Source organism: Megalobrama amblycephala, linkage group LG17, assembly GCF_018812025.1.
Source record: "Megalobrama amblycephala isolate DHTTF-2021 linkage group LG17, ASM1881202v1, whole genome shotgun sequence".
NCBI lineage: Eukaryota > Metazoa > Chordata > Actinopteri > Cypriniformes > Xenocyprididae > Megalobrama > Megalobrama amblycephala.
The window spans coordinates 27,405,584-27,424,690 of record NC_063060.1 but is presented as its reverse complement, the minus strand read 5'-3'; the positions used below and the strand labels follow the sequence as shown (position 1 = coordinate 27,424,690).

The 19,107-nt window shown below is 37.9% G+C and overlaps 1 protein-coding gene across 3 annotated transcripts in view; it reads left to right on the top strand.

Moving 5' to 3' along the window:
• The window catches only part of zfyve9a (zinc finger, FYVE domain containing 9a), a 33,126-nt gene extending 16,018 nt beyond the window's left edge, over nt 1-17,108 (top strand). For 2 of the 3 annotated variants that reach the window (XM_048162231.1, XM_048162232.1), the window contains exons 5-19: nt 795-894; nt 1,272-1,448; nt 2,852-3,015; nt 3,160-3,289; nt 3,536-3,658; nt 4,298-4,453; nt 6,575-6,799; nt 7,328-7,410; nt 7,515-7,619; nt 8,099-8,249; nt 8,966-9,046; nt 9,774-9,936; nt 12,179-12,284; nt 12,529-12,705; nt 13,575-17,108. In XM_048162231.1, coding sequence (XP_048018188.1) covers nt 795-894; nt 1,272-1,448; nt 2,852-3,015; nt 3,160-3,289; nt 3,536-3,658; nt 4,298-4,453; nt 6,575-6,799; nt 7,328-7,410; nt 7,515-7,619; nt 8,099-8,249; nt 8,966-9,046; nt 9,774-9,936; nt 12,179-12,284; nt 12,529-12,705; nt 13,575-13,736 — 2,103 coding nt within the window. In that variant the 3' untranslated portion in view covers nt 13,737-17,108. The remainder of the gene's footprint in view (nt 1-794; nt 895-1,271; nt 1,449-2,851; nt 3,016-3,159; nt 3,290-3,535; nt 3,659-4,297; nt 4,454-6,574; nt 6,800-7,327; nt 7,411-7,514; nt 7,620-8,098; nt 8,250-8,965; nt 9,047-9,773; nt 9,937-12,178; nt 12,285-12,528; nt 12,706-13,574) is intronic. The other variant, XM_048162233.1, reaches the window with a different exon arrangement.
• The last annotated feature ends 1,999 nt before the right edge of the window (nt 17,109-19,107 follow it).

The window sequence follows — 19,107 nt, the reverse complement described above, 5'->3', positions numbered from 1 at the left end:
TCAGAAATTAAAGATCAATTTAATGTTGGCTTCTAGCAAGTTGGAAGCTCAAGCGGAATAAAAGTTTGTCTGGCCTCCTGCAGACCAATTAGTTTTTACTTTATCTCATGATGTTGTAACTATTTAATATAGTGTTTTGATAGCCGTAACACTTTAAGGCTGGCATCCACTAGAGTTTCAGGCAATTTTTAGTCATAAGCTTCATTCGTTTTATCTGTCATATCCCTCTTCTATTCTTAATCCGTAAATGCGACAGACCCTCAACGGAAGAGGGTGAGATTTCAGGAAAAGTAGTTGCATGTGACATCCTCGACCAGAATCAAGCTGTTCTGAGTCAGCTAGTGGGATGCTGCAGTACAGTGAGAGAGCAGAATTTCAAGGAAGTATGGGTAATTGTCGGGCAGCTCTAAACCTGTGAAGCTGTCAGATTCCTTTAGGGAGAAATGGTTGTCGATGCAGCACTCAAAAATAACTGCAAGACTGCTGGAATAATGCCTTAATTTCCCTTGGTGATAAACTGCTGCATCGGTGATGACATTTTCACAGACATGGGCTGGAAAGAACAATTGGAAAGAACTGAGTGAAAATGAAACGTAGCTGTGGTGTAAAATTGTTTAATCTGACAGAACTGATCGTTCTAGACCATGTCCTTGTCCTGGGAACTGGTTCACGAGTCATGACTGATTCATATAGTTTCTTTCCATTGTTTTATTATGTCTCATTTATTATGTCTTATTTTTTGGTATGGATTGTTTTTATCAAAGCAAATGTGTTTGTGATGTGTGTCTGGCCAGGTGTTCTGTGCTGCTTGTTGTAGTCTGAAAAGCAGGCTGATGTACATGGACAGGAAAGAAGCAAGGGTTTGTGTTACCTGCCACCGTGCACTCTTGAATGGTGAGTGATATGAAACTCATAGGAATAGTTAGAATAAATTTCCCTCTATAGGCGGGGAGTTTTTGTACCTCAGTTTCCTCAAATTGAATCACTTAACAGAAGGTTAACGTGATTACATTTCACCTTTTTAATTTTTAAAATGGTACTAATGTACTGTAGTTTTCATTAATACATAATCTTTATGGTGAGTTTTTGTTCAGTTAAGTTAATTTGAAGCCTCTCTGCAGGGCATTTTTCCAAGATTTTAAGGATTATAAAGAACAGAATAACTTTGTTTCTAAGTAGCTTTATACAGAAGTAAGCACTTCTGTAGAGAAGTAACACTTGAAATTAGGGTTTTACTGTGTATAACCAGATTCTTTGAACTCACTCATTAGCTCAAGCATGGGAGAACATGGGAGGTGGTTGCAACCAGAGTCCAAATCCCAACAACCCAGCTGAGTACTGCTCCACAATTCCCCCTCTGCAGCAAGCCCAGGCATCAGGAGCACTCAGCACCCCACCACCAACAGTCATGGTGCCTGTTGGTGTCCTTAAACAACCAGGGTCTGAAGGTATAGTCTGTAGGATATTGCCAAGATAAATGTTGTTCATTTGTAGATTGTGGATTTTTTGAGCTTTTCAGCAGTGTTCAAATTGTGTCAGGGCTCTTTGTGGGTCCTCAACCCCTAGACTTCATTCTTGGTCTGTTTGGTGGGAGCTTCACTTACTCTAACCCAGTGGTTCCCAACCCTGGTCCTGGAGTACACCCAACTCACACATTTTGATGTCTCTCTTGTCTAACACACATATTTGAGGTCTTGGAGCTAGGGCTGCACGATTAATCGCATGCTATTCTCACGCGCATTTCGTCAGTAAAGCCGGTTCCCTGATTACCGCTAAATCGCCATCACCTGTTTTTAAACGGAGCGCCTTTTAATAGACGGAGCCGTAGTTCACGGACAAGCCACGCAATATCGCGTTCATTATCGCAGGCGATTCATCTGCGATATGAACGCGATATTGCGTGGCTTTTCAGTGACCTACGGCTCTGTCTATTAAATGCCGCTTCATTTGAAAGCAGGTGATGGCGATTTAGCGGTAATCAGGGAACCGGCTTTACTGACGAAATGCGCGTGAGAATAGCATGCGATTAATCGTGCAGCCCTACTTGGAGCTGATGAGTTGAAAGTTCAGTACTAGGTACTCCAGGGCCAAGATTAGGAACCACTGCTCAAAGCTAATCGTGCACTAATCGTAATTTCCTAAAATTCTACCATTTGACTCACCTTCATGTAATTCCAAACCTGTTTTGTGGAACTTAAAAGAAAATATTTTAAGAAATGTCTCTCTCAGCTTTTTTTTTGTTAGGCAATAGTCAACAAAACTCTTTAGGGCTGTCACGATGTCAGATTTTTACTACATGATTATAGTGGCAATAACAATCATCTCCTCCGCCATGACTTTGTTCAACAGTAGTAGCTTCACATTGTTTTGTTGTCTTCTTTTTTCTTTTCTTTTTTTTATGGTGCACTACTGCCACCTAGCAATATTTCAGTTTTTAAATATCATGGTTATCATCAATACCAGTATAATGTGACACCCCTAGTTACAAATATTCTTTACAATATCTTCTTTTGTGTTTCACACAAGAAAGTCATACAGATTTGAAACAACATGAGCATGAGTAAATGATGACAGAATTTTCATTTTTGTGAACTCTCCCATTAACACAGAGATAATATAGTGTCTTAAGCGCTTTACATGTGCTTAGAACTTTGTCACAGCAAATCAGTTTCAGATCACTGATGAAAAATTGGATAAAAAAAAAAATCACAATATGTCAGAGCAGTAATTTGACCTTTTTTTTTTTTGTTCTTATATGTGACAGGTCCCTTAACTCTAAACACTGCTTTTTAGGCTGTTTATCATTTAAAGTCCAGAGTTCTCAAGCCTCACCGTGTGCGTATACTTCCAGGTACTCTTCCTCGAGAGCAAAGAAGGGTTTGGTTTGCTGACGGTATTCTACCCAACGGGGAAACTACAGAGTCTTCTAAAGGGCCGCCGGCAAACCCCAACCCCTCACAGCCTGTGGCAACATCCCAAAGCTCAAACAAATCCTCAGGAGCCAATGCTTCTGAGGTGACAATTTACTTTGCTCCATTTGAATTCATCTCTAATATGGAGTTTTTTTTTCAGGCATAGGCTCATTTCGATCATGGTGCTTATCCTGAGACAGTCATATTATGTTACAGTCATGAATTTGTGTCTTTTCCGCTGCTGTAGACGGCCCGTGCCACTGGAGCCTCGACCGCCAGCCCTGTGGGCAGCTCTCTCAGTCTGATCCCAGAGGACGGACTTCCTCCCATCCTCATCTCCACAGGCGTCAAAGGAGGTACGGGAGGCCACATCACAGGTGCTTGCCCATCCTCACCATTCAGCTGCCTCCACTCTTCTAAATATGAGTATTGGTGCTTGTTTGTGCTTGTCTGTGTGCATGTATCTATGTTTCTGCTTTTGTCTCCACCACTCATGCTAAGGGAGGGCTTTCATGGGGTTGGTTCCTGAATCTGGGTTGTACCATGAGAGGAAAGTGAACAGAAACTGTCATGGATCAGTTTGTTGCTAGTTACATTAATGATATTGTTTGTCTTGTCTGCAGACTATGCTGTGGAGGAAAGACCTTCTGAGATTGTGCTGATGCAGCAGCTTGAGGAGGGTGGCCCTGATCCCCTCGTGTTTGTCCTCAATGCCAACCTGCTGGCCATGGTCAAACTGGTCAATTGTGAGTGAGCCACTACTTTCTAGAGGTTCTCTTCAGTTTAGATTTAATATAATGCTAATGGAGTGATTTTTAATTTTTTTTTGTTGAGAAATGCTAATTCATGGGTGTTTCTTTATCTATATGCATGTTAGGCCCAGTAGACATTTCTTATTATTATCAAAATTAAAACACTTCTGCTGCATAAATTTTTTTTGAAAACCGTGATACATTTTTGTTACATTTTTCAGGAAAGTTCAAAAGAACAGCAAGTATGTGAAATAGAAATTTTTTGTAACATTATAAATGTCTTTTTGATCCATTAAATGCATCCTTGTTGAATAAAAGTGTACATTTTTTCAAAAACACATCTTTCTTACTGACTCCAAACTTTTGAACGGTAATGTATATAAAACATTTACACACAATACATGTTTAAATGGTTATGTAGATATGCCTGAAGTTAAAGAAACACCCATTTATTAGTTAAATTGTACCATTTACCAATCTTTCATTTTCATTGGCTAGATGTGTAGTTGAACGTAACTGTTAGCCGTACGTTTTGTAGATATTGTCACTCTTGTGGAATTACAGAAAATTGCTAAGGGATTTCTCACAATTCCCATGAGCCATGACAGTCTTTTATGCCATCTTTGTGTAAAGATGTAAATAGGAAGTGCTGGTATATGACTACAAAGGGTATGCATGCCGTGGGCCAGGCCGAGGTTGTAGTGCTTCTACAGTGCCTCCCTGATGAGAAAACCATTCCCAAGGACGTCTTCAGCCACTTCGTCCAGCTGTACCGGGAGGCTCTCACAGGTAAACTGATACGCCTCCACCAGGGGGCCTGTTCTGGTAAACTGATCCTGACAAAATGAGAGCGAGCCCTACATAGATAAAATTAGACCGTTCTGCCAAGAGGCTCTTAAATGTAAAATGAGGCTGCTGGCCCCGGTGGCATTCAGGATCCACTTCAGCAGAAATTGTTTTCCAGACACAATCCTCACCCAGTCACCCAGTCATACTTCAGGTCAATGGGCTCAACCACAAAACAGTCCCCATGTCTTCTTACTCTGAAAGCATTCCCTGTGAGCCTAATGTAGGACGTGTGGAGGCCAATTCAGCGTGTTCAGTAAAAGAATGTTATCTGTCTTGCCAGATTCACTGGCCATCAGCTTACATAGTGGCTAATGCTGAGAAACTCTCATGAGTTTTTTGTTCTTTTGAAGTGAAACATAATGAGCTATAGTCATTAGTACTATTCTAAAACCTAGTAAGCTTCATAAACGTGCAGTCACATTTACCGTTGTTCTGCAAATTTTCATGGTTTAATTTTCAACAGGAATCCATGCAATCAGGAATTTCGTTTCCCATGCTGAGTCCGCATCAGGTTCAAATTGGACTCGTGAATTCGCAGCGTTGATTTATAGAAATATGCTTGTGTGAGCTGAGCTTCATACATCACTGCACTATTGACAATGCCTGCGAAATTCATCAGAAGTTTTGCTAATGTGACTAGACCTTAACACACTACATAGGCAGCTTCTTTGTATGCCACACAAATAGTTGTACTAGATTAGCACGTTGCTAAGCTAATGATATGATTTATGATACTCTAATAAGCATAAAAATATTGACAGCCTGTTTGTAATTAGGTGCAACTATTCTTCTATTAAATAAAATGTATTCATAATTACGGAAGAGGATTAGGGCTAAGCAATAATAAAAAAATAAAACCATCTCGAGATTAAAGTTGTTAAATTTCGAGAAAAAACTCGTTAAATTTTGAGAAAAAAGTCAAAATAAAATGTTGAGAATAAACTTGTTAAATTACGAGAAAAAACTCGTTAAATTTCGAGAAAAAGGTCAAGATAAAATGTTAAGAATAAAGTAATTTGTTCTCGAAATTAACGACTTTTTTCTCATAATTTAATGACTTTATTCTCAACATTCTATCTCGACTTTTTTCTCGAAATTTAACGACTTTTTTTCTCATAATTTAACGAATTTGTTCTCGTAATTTAACGACTTTTTTCTCGTAATTTAATGACTTTATTCTCAACATTTTATCTTGACTTTTTTCTCTAAATTTAACGAGTTTTTTTCTCGTAATTTAACGAGTTTATTCTCAACATCTTATCTCGACTTTTTTCTTGAAATTTAACGAGTTTTTTCTTGTAATGTAACAAGTTTATTCTTAACATTTTATCTTGAAATTTAACGAGTTTTTTTCTCGTAATGTAACGAGTTTATTCTTAACATTTTATCTCGAATTTATCTCGAAATTTAACGAGTTTTTTTCTCGTAATTTAACGAGTTTATTCTCAGCATCTTATCTCGACATTTTTCTTGAAATTTAACGAGTTTTTTTCTCGTAATTTAACGAGTTTATTCTCAACATTTTATCTCAACCTTTTTCTTGAAATTTAACGAGTTTTTTCTCGTAATTTAACGAGATTAATCTCGAGATGGTTTTATTTTTTTATTATTGCTTGGCCCTAATCCTCTTCCGTACATAATTGACATTTCATTACAGTCTTTCCACCATATTGGATGTTTTTTTTTTAAATCCCATTTTCATTGTACTGCTTTCTGGGTAGATATTTTTGTCTGATAACCATTTTAATTATATTTTATTTCTGATTTTTGGTATAGTTATAACTAAATGACTATTGGACTACAACAGTTTACAGCATATTAAATTTATTATTATTAACAGCATTTGGTTACTCTTTATTTTAAGGTGTTTGTGTTACCGTGTATTTATACATTTAAGTACTGCGCAATATTAAAGAACTACATGTACTTACTAGGGTTAGGAATTTCTGCAAATGTGTATAGCAATCTAAGTTTATTTTCACTATTTATCTAAGTAAAAATAGATTAAGCATGAAAATACAGTGGTTGAACTTGATCTAATCCCACACTTCTTCTGTGCAGGAAATGTGTTAAGTCACCTGGGCCACTCCTTCTTCACTCAGAGCTTCCTGGGCAGCAAGGAGCATGGCGGCTTCCTTTACATCAGCCCCACCTTCCAGACCCTGCAGGACCTTCCGTTGCCTAACCCACCCTACCTCTTTGGTATCCTGGTGCAGAAGTGGGAGACCCCCTGGGCTAAGGTCTTTCCCATCCGACTCATGCTCCGCCTAGGGGCGGAATACCGATGTGAGTTTGTGGTTTGATGTTAAATTTCAAGCTTGTTTAATGGTTTAGCGGTGTTGGATGTTGGAAGATCTGGATTTTTCCTGTAGTTTATATTGTATCTTTGACCTCTTGACACAGTGAGGTGTACACTTACAGGATAGTGAGAATGCTTTCAGTTGCCTGTAGAAGAGCTATTTAGGAAACAACAATGCAGAAAATGTATTTTTCTGTGCTCTCTTCTCACGCAGAGAATTTCTCTGCACTAATTCGTAAGCACTGCCTCCTGTGGAGATGGAATATATTAACAACGTGTTTCCCGCTGAGCTTCTCAACTCATGAATCCTCAGCCGTGACATGCAAGCATTCTCACTTAGAAGCATCATGTACGGTTCTAGTCTCATGTTTAACCGGCGTGTGTGAGGACTGTGTAAGCACACAGGCCCCCGATTTTTACATTAAAGTAATTGCCGTATTACACAAAAGGAGCCTTTGGAGTGTGAATGAGCTTATTGTGAGCTGCTGATTTGAATAGCATGACTTGTGTTGCAGTCTACCCCTGCCCACTGTTTAGCGTTCGCTTCAGAAAACCCCTTTTTGGAGAAACCGGTCATACCATCATGAACTTGCTGGCAGTAAGTAATCTAATTTCACTTCTGCATTTTGCACATGGCTTACTGTCAATATGAACCCATACCAAGTCATCTGATGGCATTTGACTTTTCCCACATGTCTACAGGACTTCAGAAATTACCAGTACACATTGCCGGTGGTGAAGGGGCTGGTGGTGGACATGGAAGTGCGGAAAACGTGCATCAAGATACCCAGTAACCGTTACAATGAGGTGAATGAAGATTAGCACTTGAAGAACATGCCACAGAGACGCTATTTGAATTTCTATAGCAAAACTTCTTTTTAGTTGTTGAATGGCATCAAATTTCCAATAGAATGCATGGAAAATGTATTTGAGATTTATGTGGAACAGCGTGCGAGCGTAACAGATTCATGACAAATGTCCCATGAAACAAGTGAAGCATTGACAACAGCTTGTCTCAGTGTCCTTTTTTCAAGTCGTTGAACTTTTGGTATTTAGCTTGTGTTTGAAAAGCGTTTGACGGAACAGAACTTCTAGTGGCAGACCTTTGACATGGCAGGGATTATTTAAAGCCTTGGCTGCCTTGTGACTTACTCTCTGCTGTCTTTAAAAAGCTGTCTTTCACTCATCTAGGACTTATAAACTCTTAAAAACATAATTAAGTTTTAGGATTATGCAAAACTTTGGAAAGTCGTGACAAGTTTTCTTTTGGCTTTCTCTTTTATCAGCTCATGAAGGCAATGAATAAGTCCAACGAGCATGTGCTGGCAATGGGCGCATGCTTCAATGAGCGGGCGGATTCCCATCTTGTCTGTGTTCAGAACGATGATGGTAACTACCAGACGCAGGCCATCAGTATTCATCACCAGCCTCGCAAAGGTGCGGCACGATTACTTGCATTTGCAAATTAAACTTTGAAGCCACACCCAAAGATTACACTCAGAATATTCACACCACCATTTGAAAGTTTGGGGTCAATTTATATTGCATTATATTGATCAAATGTGATTTATAATGTTACAAAAGATTTAAATTTCAAATAAATCGTTTTCTTTTGAACATTGTATTCATTAAAGAATCATAAAAAATGCATCACGGTTTTCATAAAACACAAATGTTTCATGAGACCCAAATCAGCATATTAGAATGATTTCTGAAGGATCATGTGACACTGAAGACTGGAGTAATGATGCTGAAAATTCAGCTTTGCATCACAGGAATAAATTACTTTTTAAATGTATTCAAATAGAAAAGTTTAAAATTGTAATAATATTTCACAATTGTACTGTTTTACTGCAGTTTTAATAAAAAAATAAATGCAGCCTTTGTGAGCATAAGAGACTTTCAAAAACATACTACTAAAATACTTTTGAATGGAAGTATACGGCAATGTCATGTATGAAAATCGGTGCTGTCAGTCGATTAAAAGATGTCATCGAATGAGTTATTATATGTTGATTAATTAATGAAATTAAAGTACACTAGTCAATTAATCTTTGGCCACTGAGTTCTGTTTCATTCAAAAGTAAATGAGTAATATTGCATGAATAAAATATGTTTTTGATGTATTTATTTCCTTTTTATCCCTCTTTTAGTGACTGGTGCCTCCTTCTTTGTGTTCAGCGGGGCTTTGAAGGCTTCATCGGGCTACTTGGCTAAGACCAGCATTGTGGAAGGTATAACAGAAGACATTTGCAACCACTTTCTCTAAATGTAGGGCATCTGATCCCCCTGGAACAATGTCTAAACTGGACATAATCTCCCTTTTAACATTGACCAAAGTCCCAGTCTGGCTGAATTGTACTTTTTGTTCCAACTGATTCTAATTTAAAGTGCTTTCTACTTAGCAGTAAAACATAGTTTGGAGAGGTTTTTGGAGTTTGATAAAAAGTCTACCATGTTGGATCCAGTGCTGTAACTTTTAATTGCTTTAAGATATCAACACAAAATTTAGCCCAGATGCAGTTGACATGATTGTGAACAAGCCCAAACTTGATTTTATGACTTTTCATATATACTTTCTAATAGTCAGCATGTCAAGTACAAATAAATCAGTTAATTACATCACTTTGTCTGGGGTTTTCTCAGAAGAACCTCCAAAAAGATCAAATTCTATTTTCTTCAAAATTTCAAAGGATTTCTATCAAATGAGATCATGTACTTGATGATACCTTTGTTGTGGAGAGTTATAAGCTATTTCTTCTAACTATGCCACATGAAATCATTAAAAATGCCTTCAGGGTATAAGGGGTTAACAGTGACAATCCACAGAGAGTCCTAGTCAGGATGAATTGTACTTTTTGTACCACCTGATTCCAATTTAAAGTGCTTTCTACTTAGCAGTGTAAAATGTTGCACTGATATGTGTGCTCACTGTAGTAACACTGAATGCTTGTACCCCAGATGGCGTGATGGTGCAGATTACAGCTGAAACGATGGAGGCCTTACGGCAAGCCCTGAGAGAGATGAAAGATTTCAGTATTGCCTGTGGGAAAGCTGATCAGGATGAGAACCAGGAACACGTCCATATCCAGTGGGTTGATGATGACCACAACGTCAACAAGGGGTGAGCAAACAACTAAAACTGACTCTTTCACTTGACAAGTTTACTGACACCATTCCCTAAAACCTCATTTAAAAAAAGCATTCGCATCAAATAATGATGCATGCTTGTTTAATGGAGTGTGCTGCTGATATCTTAAAGGTGCCATCAAACGTTTTTTTACAAGATGTAATATAAGTCTAAGGTGTCCCCTGAATGTGTCTCTGAAGTTTCAGGTAAAAATACCCCATATATTTTTTTTAATACATTTTTTTAACTGCCTATTTTGGGGCATCATTAAATATGAGCCGATTTATGATGCGCGGCCCCTTTAATTCTCGTGCTCTCCGCCCATGGAGCTCGCGCATGCCTTAAACAGTGCATAAACAAAGTTTACACAGCTAATATAACCCTCAAATGGATCTGTACAAAGTGTTCGTCATGTATGCGGCATGCATGCGTCGGATTATGTGAGTATTGTATTTAATTGGATGTTTACATTTGATTCTGAATGAATTTGAGGCTGTGCTCCGTGGCTAACGGCTAATGCTACACTGTTGGAGAGATTTATAAAGAATGAAGTTGTGTTTATGAATTATACAGACTGCAAGTATTTAAAAATGAAAATAGCGACGACTCTTGTCTCCGTGAATACAGTAAGAAACGATGGTAACTTTAACCACATTTAACAGTACATTAGCAACATGCTAACGAAACATTTAGAAAGACAATTTACAAATATCACTAAAAATATCATGATATCATGGATGATGTCATTTATTATCTAGTTTGATGATTTGGCTGTGCTGCTCCAGACGTTACTGCCTGCCCTTATCTAATGCCTTTCATAATGTTGGGAACATGGGCTGGCATATGCAAATATTGGGGGCGTACACCCCGACTGTTACGTAATAGTCGGTGTTATGTTGAGATTCGCCTGTTCTTCGGAGGTCTTTTAAACAAATGAGATTTATATAGGGAAAAATGGAGTTTGAAATTCACTGTATATCATTTCCATGTACTGAACTCTTGTTATTTAACTATGCCAAGATAAATTCAATTTTTAATTCTAGGGCACCTTTAATTTCGCATTGTGTACAGTGTTTAGCAATAAATGCAGGCTGCAAACTCCCAAATGGTATTTTTTTGCTCACATAAATTACTAGCCATGCAGTCTGCATTTACAAACGTTTGTGAAAAAATGGGTTGTTTTGAAGAGCCCAGTGAATTCAAGCATACAGTGATTGGATGCCACCTTTGCAATAAGTCAGTTTGTGAAATTTCATACCTGCTAGATATTCCACGGTCAACTGTAAGTGGTATCAGCCACAAAGCAGAAGACCATGTATAGTCACAGAGTACTGTTGGGTCACCGAGTGCTGAGGTGCATGGTGCATAAGTCACCAGTGCTCTGCTAATTCCATAGCTGAAGAATTCCAAACTTCCACTAGCATTAATATCAGCACAAAAACTGTGCGGCGGGAGCTTCGTGGAATGGGTTTTCGTGACCGAGCAGCTGCGTAAGCGTAAGCTGCTTCAAGCCTCAAATCACCCAGTACAATGGCAAGCGTTGGATGGAGAGGTGTAAAGCACACTGTTACTGGACTCTGGAGCAGTGTAAATGTGTTCTGTGGAGTGACGAATCACGCTTCTCTGTTTGACAGTCTGATGGGTGAGTCTGGATTTGGCGGATGCCAGGAGAACATTACCTCCCTGACTGCATAGCGCCAACTGTAAATTTTGGTGGAGGACGGATAATGGTATGGGGCTGTTTTTCAGTGGTTAGGCTAGGCCCCTTCCAGTGAAGAGAAATCTTAATGTTTTAGCATACCAAGACATTTTGGACAATGCTTCCAACTTTGTGGGAACAGTTTGGGGAAGGCCTGTTTCTGTTCCAGCATGAGTGTGCACAAAGCAAGGTCCATAAAGACATGGTTGGATGAGTTTAGTGTGGAAGAACTTGACTGGCCCGCACAGAGCCTTGACCTCAACCCCATTAAAATTTGCTTACCATCTAATCTACCCAGACCTTAATATGTGGCCTTGTTAGGAGATGTCAACGATATTCACTTCCCCTGTGACTGGTCCAAGAGTTTTGGCTCATCATTGTATGTGTGTGTGTGTAGCATTAGCTGCTTTTGTGGATATCGCATCAAAAAACCTGTTTAGAAAGGGAAATATTAAATCCTGGAGCTGGGTAAATGCTGTTGACCTGTCATTAACAAAAATCATTCTCATCTTACCTATGTACTTTTCTTGTATTAAGAGTGATCAGCCCCATTGATGGGAAATCCATGGAGTCAGTCACCAGCGTTAAGATCTTCCATGGCTCGGAGTATAAAGCCAATGGGAAAGTCATCCGTTGGACAGAGGTATTTATTCATCATTTGTCATTATTCATCTTCATTTAATGTTATGAATTCTATTGTAATGACATATCCAATCTGTATGACTTTCTAATATGAAATGCACAAAAATTTGTCCATACAATAAAAGTCAGTGGGCTCCAATGTTGTTTTTGACTCCAGTGACTCATAGTATGGACAAAAAAACAAATCTTCTTTCGTCAAATGGCACTTCATTTTGCTCTGTATATTAAATGTGTTGTTTTCTTAGGTGTTCTTCCTACGGAGCGAGGACCAGACCAATGGCCTGAGTGATCCTGCAGACCACAGCCGACTCGCCGAGAATGTGGCAAGGGCTTTCTGCATGGCCCTGTGCCCTCACCTCAAACTTCTCAAAGAGGACGGCATGGCCAAACTGGGCCTGCGGGTTACTTTGGACTCTGATCAGGTGACAATGATAGCTCATTGAATTGTTGCTTTCTGGCTACGTCTACATTAATCCTGATACATTTGAATCTTTTTGTCTCCGTTTTGGCCTTCTGTCGACACTGAGACAGTGTTTTTGGGTTACACTTTATTTTACAGTGCTGTAGTTACATTGTAATTACTCAAATAAGTACTGAGTACTATTAATTAACTACATGTACTTATTATAGAGTTACAGTTAGGGTTTGGTTTAGGGTTAGTTACTTGTGATTATGCATAATTTACTGTTATTACTATAGTAAGCACATGTAGTAACGTGTAACTACGGCACTGTAAAATAAAGTGTTACCCGTTTTTGTCCTGTGGAAAAAAGGAGATTTTTGAAGATGCTCTTCAAAGTGGATACATTTTAAAACACTGTTTTCATGTTGTAGTGTGGACTGTAAAAACGGAGGTATTTGAAAACGATGACGCATGTTTAGTCATGTGACGCATATTGTACATATACTGTCTTCATATTATATTCCTGCAAAGATGACAGAAAATTTAGTCTTGTGTCAAAACGTGAGGGCAGTTGCGTTTTAGACCATACATGGAATGGCAATTGAGTGTGACCTGGACAGACCAGTAAGTGTTAAGATATATTTTGCTAATAAAACGATTGTACCAGAAGAACAGCATGTCTGTTCTCTCGCTATCAAGTCAGTAAAAGGTTTTATAATGATTTAAGCATTTTCTGACTTTTTAGTGTGGAAGAGAACATTTTGTAAAATGCTAGGTGGACGGAGAGTGTTTTGAAACAACAATGCAAAAACTTATCCAGATTAATGTAAATGCAGCCTCGGTAAAGGAAAGATGACGACTCCAGACTTACTCTGAAATGTCTTACAGGTGGGCTACCTAGCAGGCAGTAACGGTCAGCCACTGCTCCCCCAGTACCTGAGCGATCTAGACAGCGCCCTCATCCCAGTGATCCACAGTGGGGCCTGCCAGCTAAGTGAGGGGCCTGTGGTGATGGAGCTCATCTTCTACATCCTGGAGATCATCTCTTAAAAGGAAGGATTCCGTCCAGTCTCAGACTCATGCCTCCCACCAGCTAGAGTCCCTCTTCGCGCTCTCGCTCTCTCTCTCATTTGCACTTCAAAGAGCCTGAAAGCTGTGCAGGAACAAGTCCTCCATACCACCTATGCACCATCTCCACTGGGACGCCCTCTGCCCAGCCCCGCTGAATGTGGTGCTCTCTTTCCTTTCTTCTCACCTTTCAACTCCACTGTGGAAACCATTGGCCCTGTTGAGTCAAAAGGGGTGGTGACCCCGAATACGATCTCTTCAGAACCGTTGTAGCAACACTAAGCTCCTGGAACACAAGAGGGCGCTCTACACACTCAGCCCTAATGGAGACTGTCCAGATGTTGATGTTGGCCGAGAGAAGAACTGTAGAGGGAAGGTTTGTTCTATGAAATGGTTTCTGGTACACAGTGCCTGGGCCTCAAGAAGAAACGAAGAATGAGCTTCGGTTTCGCCTCTAAGCTTTATGAATCACCAGATGCTTTATTTCATGAATATGGACCTTGTTTTTTTTTTTTTTTTTTTGGTAGGGTAAAACTGCTCCAAAGCTAAAACGATGTAGCTTCTTCAGAGATGGACTGCTTGGCATGGTAGCGGAAAGATTGTGGAACAGTATTAGGAATGTTGACGATTGAGTTACTGTTACAAAGGTCAAGAACAGACCTTTGTCACAGACTTTATTATTATTATAAGACAATATGATCGAACAATAATTTCAAGCGGCCTTCAGGAATTCAACTACAACTTTAAGTTTGACATAATGGTAGGTTTTGACATGACTGAAGGTTTCAGTCCAATAAAGCTTTTATAATGGATTGGTTTGGGCCGTGATGGAGGATGAAATGTTACCATTTTTCTGGGCTGCTGCATTAAGCATCCTGCCCCATCTCTGTCCCATCCCATCTCTCACCCTTTTTAGTAGCCCATGTTCATATAATGTTCTGCCAATGTTTTATCATTTAAAGGATTGTGTAAGGAATAGAAATGCAGTGCACAGGATATTAAGCCATCATTAGGAAATAGAAAGAGAGAATAAAGAAGAATGGAATTACTGATATTTAAGTATTATTCAAAGATGAATGCTGTATTCATTGATGAGGAAAGTTTGGATTTTGGTATTGAAGCACCTGTTTGTTAGGTTGGGGTCATTAACTCCGTTATTTTCTCACAGTGTTAAGGTGTGGTCACATTAGAGGGATTTCACAAGCAAATAAGGTCTATTTTCAATATTGTAGTGTTATATAAAGCACAGCTCACGCAGAAGTCACTTTTAAACCAAGTAACATTCTGTTGGTCAGCATGGTGAATCTCTGATTCCATGCATGGATTCCTATTGAAATGACTGGATTTTGTTTGCAAATGTAAATGTGACTGTGCTTTTCAATCATGTTTTATTTCTATAGAGATGCCAAGATCATTATCAATATGCTTTAGCAGGGCTCCAGACTGATACAAGAATAGTCGCGAATGTGACGAAATACAAATTTGCAACAATTATGAGAGTGTTTTTGTGTATCATAGTTTCGTACGGAGCCCCTAAACGTTCATGGTGTTGGAGGAAAAAATTATATTTAAATGTTTATGCATTCTCTAATCTCTTGCAAATCGTTTTTTGTTCCCCCCGATAATGCATTCAAAACTTTGTATACTATATTTCAACGCTTTTGCGAGAGAATGCAAAAAGCATCGAAATAAACATTTTCCTCCCATCTCATTTTTTTCCATCACCATGTCCTATTAGCGGCTCTGTTGTTTCGTTATATATCATTTCGTGAGGTGCTGTTAGTTAATTTCAACTTTGGAGGGCACATTGTTGTCTGCTCAGCGCCATCCGTGATTCACGGACAAATGAGTTATTTTTAAATGGATTTGTGAGTTAGCATGTTTAATCAGACTCAGTGAATCATTCAAAGCTGTTACAGAGTTAGCAAATGTTTTACTAAACTGCAAGTCAGTTGTCAATTATGAACTTCAAGCGCTTCTAAACAAGCATCTTTATCGAGCGGTTTTAGTAATTTCATTTTAGGAGCCAATAGCTACCCAGTCATGTTTATTAGTCTGGAGCCCTGCCTTTAGATAAGCAGGAGATTCCCTAATTCAGCTTGTTTTGTTATTGATTGATGTAATGTGGTATCAGATAGAATAATCCTTGAGAACATTCACTTCTTAAGCAGGACTTATTATTTTAAGAAACTTTTTGTGTTTGTGGTGTTGATTTTTCACTCGTATAGAGAAAATTAATTACTACAAGAGTTAGCCAGGTAAATATGAAACTCTCCCGAAATGGAAAACTACCAATAAGAGGAGCTCTTGGAATTTGGGACATCACTGTGGATCACATTTTAAGAGAAAATGGCATTTGCCTTAAAATTTCATAAACCGATACGTCCATCATCAAGACATTCCAAAGGTCAACTAGATTGTCAATCATGTCTAAACTGATAGAAAGACATTGTAACCTCTGAGTGTTTTTAACAAGCCGTCTTTAGATAACTAGTCATTATTAAAATGGCGTCAACTGATGTAGTATCTTGACATGACAATCAAATTGTAGTTAACCTTTTAGTCAGATAACAAAGTAAAGGTGGCATGGTAACATATTCTCCTGTTTTGCATAATGACTCAGATATGGTTGGTTTCATCAGACGGCCTACGCATGAATGAGGACAGCAGCTGATACGACGGTCCACAGCAAGTGAACCTCACAGCCTTTTTATTAGCAGGTCAACCGCTGAGACAATAGTCATGTGTTTCTGGCTTTTGTTGAAGAGCGCCGACAGCTTTGGAAGCAGACTGTTCATGAAAAATAAATGGCATTTCATGAAGGCTGTATTGTCTTCCCATTAACAGAGCTCAAAACAGCCTTTTGTTACTCCCTGTATCCACCTTTGCCATTGTTTTTCTAGATGTGCTGTATTGTATATCATGACATATTTTGTTAACCATAGCCGTTTTTTTTTTTTTTTTTTTTTTTGGGTCGGCCCAAAGCGTATCGCAGCATGCATGCTGAAACAAACGAGAACTTGTAATTCTCAGAAAATCTTTGCATTTTGACAGCATTTCAGAGGAATATCTGCTTTGAAGAACAGTTTTACATACTATTGGTTTGATCTGTGATGAATTACTGCTAAAACCTGACATGGGTGAAATGGAAATAAATTTGCAATGTATGAAAAGCCAAAAGGAAAAGAATACAACCTTTCTTTATTGTACACTACAAATGTCAATAAAAGCAGTCTTTATCAAACCTGTTGAATATACAAAAACATGTCATGGTTGTACATAAAACTGAAATGTTTTTATATTAATAGTTTCCATTAAAGGTAAAATAAAACTATCCATTTCAATCAAGAAAAATCAGGAGCTACAGATCTTTGTTTCTCTTGTTTAATAAAACAGATTCAAAAACTTGGTGTGAAATTAAAATAAATTATATGGTAGATAGTACAGGGAAAGATGCATTAAGAACAGCATGACTAAACTGAAACATTGTGGTATGTGTAAAGACTAGACAATTGAGTCTTTTTCTTTTTTAGAATAAACCTTGCAATGGATGAAAAACATTTAATGAAGAATCAACACCGACAGTACAATTTAAACTAAGATAAAGCTCGATCTGAGACTGGAAAATGTGCTAAACCACACAATTCACATGAGATGAGAACATCTGTAACTGAAATGAATGGACAGATCTGCTGTAAAACTAAGTCTGATGGCTCTAGATCGCACATTGTCCACACTTAAAGCCAAGTGTCAGTCAATCCTTCGCAAATTGTTACCCAACACACCACAACATATAAATGGGGGGAAAAAATGAGGTATTTAGAGTAAATGTTACAAAGCTAAGCTGTTTGAGGTCATCGCTATGGAAATCAAAAGATATCGTGTCTGAATATAATGACTTAAACGGATAGTTCACCCAAAATTTAAAATTCTGTCAGCATTTACTCACCCTCAAGTTGTTCCAAACCTGTATGAATTTGTTTCAAAAGAAGATATTTTGAAGAATATGGGCAACCAAACAGTTGATAGGCCCCACCAACATCCATAGTATGGAGAAAGAAAAAAAAAAAATACTATGTAAGTCATTGGGGCCCCTCAACTGTTTGGTTACCAACATTCTTCAAAATATCTTCTTTTGTGTTCAGCAGAAGAAAGAAATTCATAAAAGTTTGTAACAACTTGAGGGTGAGTAAATGATGACAGAATTTTCATTTTTTGGCGATCCCTTTAAGTGCACACTAGACCGTAATGTAAACATTGGCTAAACATGGCTAAAGTGCCTACTAGGAGCGACCCTAGTACAGAACAAGACCGTCAAGTGCAAGACAAGCGGTAACTAATCTATTTCTCTCATAAATTATGTTAGGGTTGTTTAATATATATACAAAACAATGCAGAATCGCTCTAAAATCGACCTTTGCAAACTTGTGTCAACTAAACTGCTGCTTCTTCTGATCATAGAGTGTGTATTCGACTATTACAGCACCTGTTCTAGTCTGAGTGACTGTCAGCAAAGTGCCGAAAAAAATACAAATAAAAAGAAGCTTAAATTTACTGGGACTTTACAATCATTTCCAAACATGGTACCACTTGCTCAATTACCTACAGAAGAGGATTAGGGCCAAGCAATAAAAAAATAAAAAATAAAACCATCTCGAGATTAAAGTTGTTAAATTTCGAGGAAAAAAGTCGAAATGAAATGTTGAGAATAAAGTCATTAAATTACGAGAAAAAAGTCGTTAGATTATGAGAACAAATTCGTTAAATTATGAGAAAAAAACATTGTTAAATTGAGAAAAAAAGTTGATAAAATGTTGAGAATAAAGTCATTAAATTACGAGAAAAAAGTCGTTAAATTATGAGAAAATGTCGTTAAATTTCGAGAAAAAGTGTCGAGATAAAATGTTGAGAATAAAGTCATTAAATTACGAGAAAAAAGTTGTTAAATTATGAGAACAAATTCGTTAAGTTATGAGAAAAAAGTCGTTAAATTTCAAGAAAAAAGTCGAGATAAAATGTTGAGAATAAAGTCATTAAATTATGAGAAAAAAGTCGTTAAATTACGAGAACAAATTCGTTAAGTTATGAGAAAAAAGTCGTTAAATTTCAAGAAAAAAAAGTCAAGATAAAATGTTGAGAATAAAGTCATTAAATTACGAGAAAAAAGTCGTTAAATTACGAGAACAAATTCGTAATTTAATGACTTTATTCTCAACATTTTATCTCCACCTTTTTCTCAAAATTTAACGAGTTTTTTCTCGTAATTTAACGAGTTTATTCTCAACATTTTATTTCGACATTTTTCTCGAAATTTAGCGATTTTTTTCTCGAAATGTAACAATTTTAATCTCGA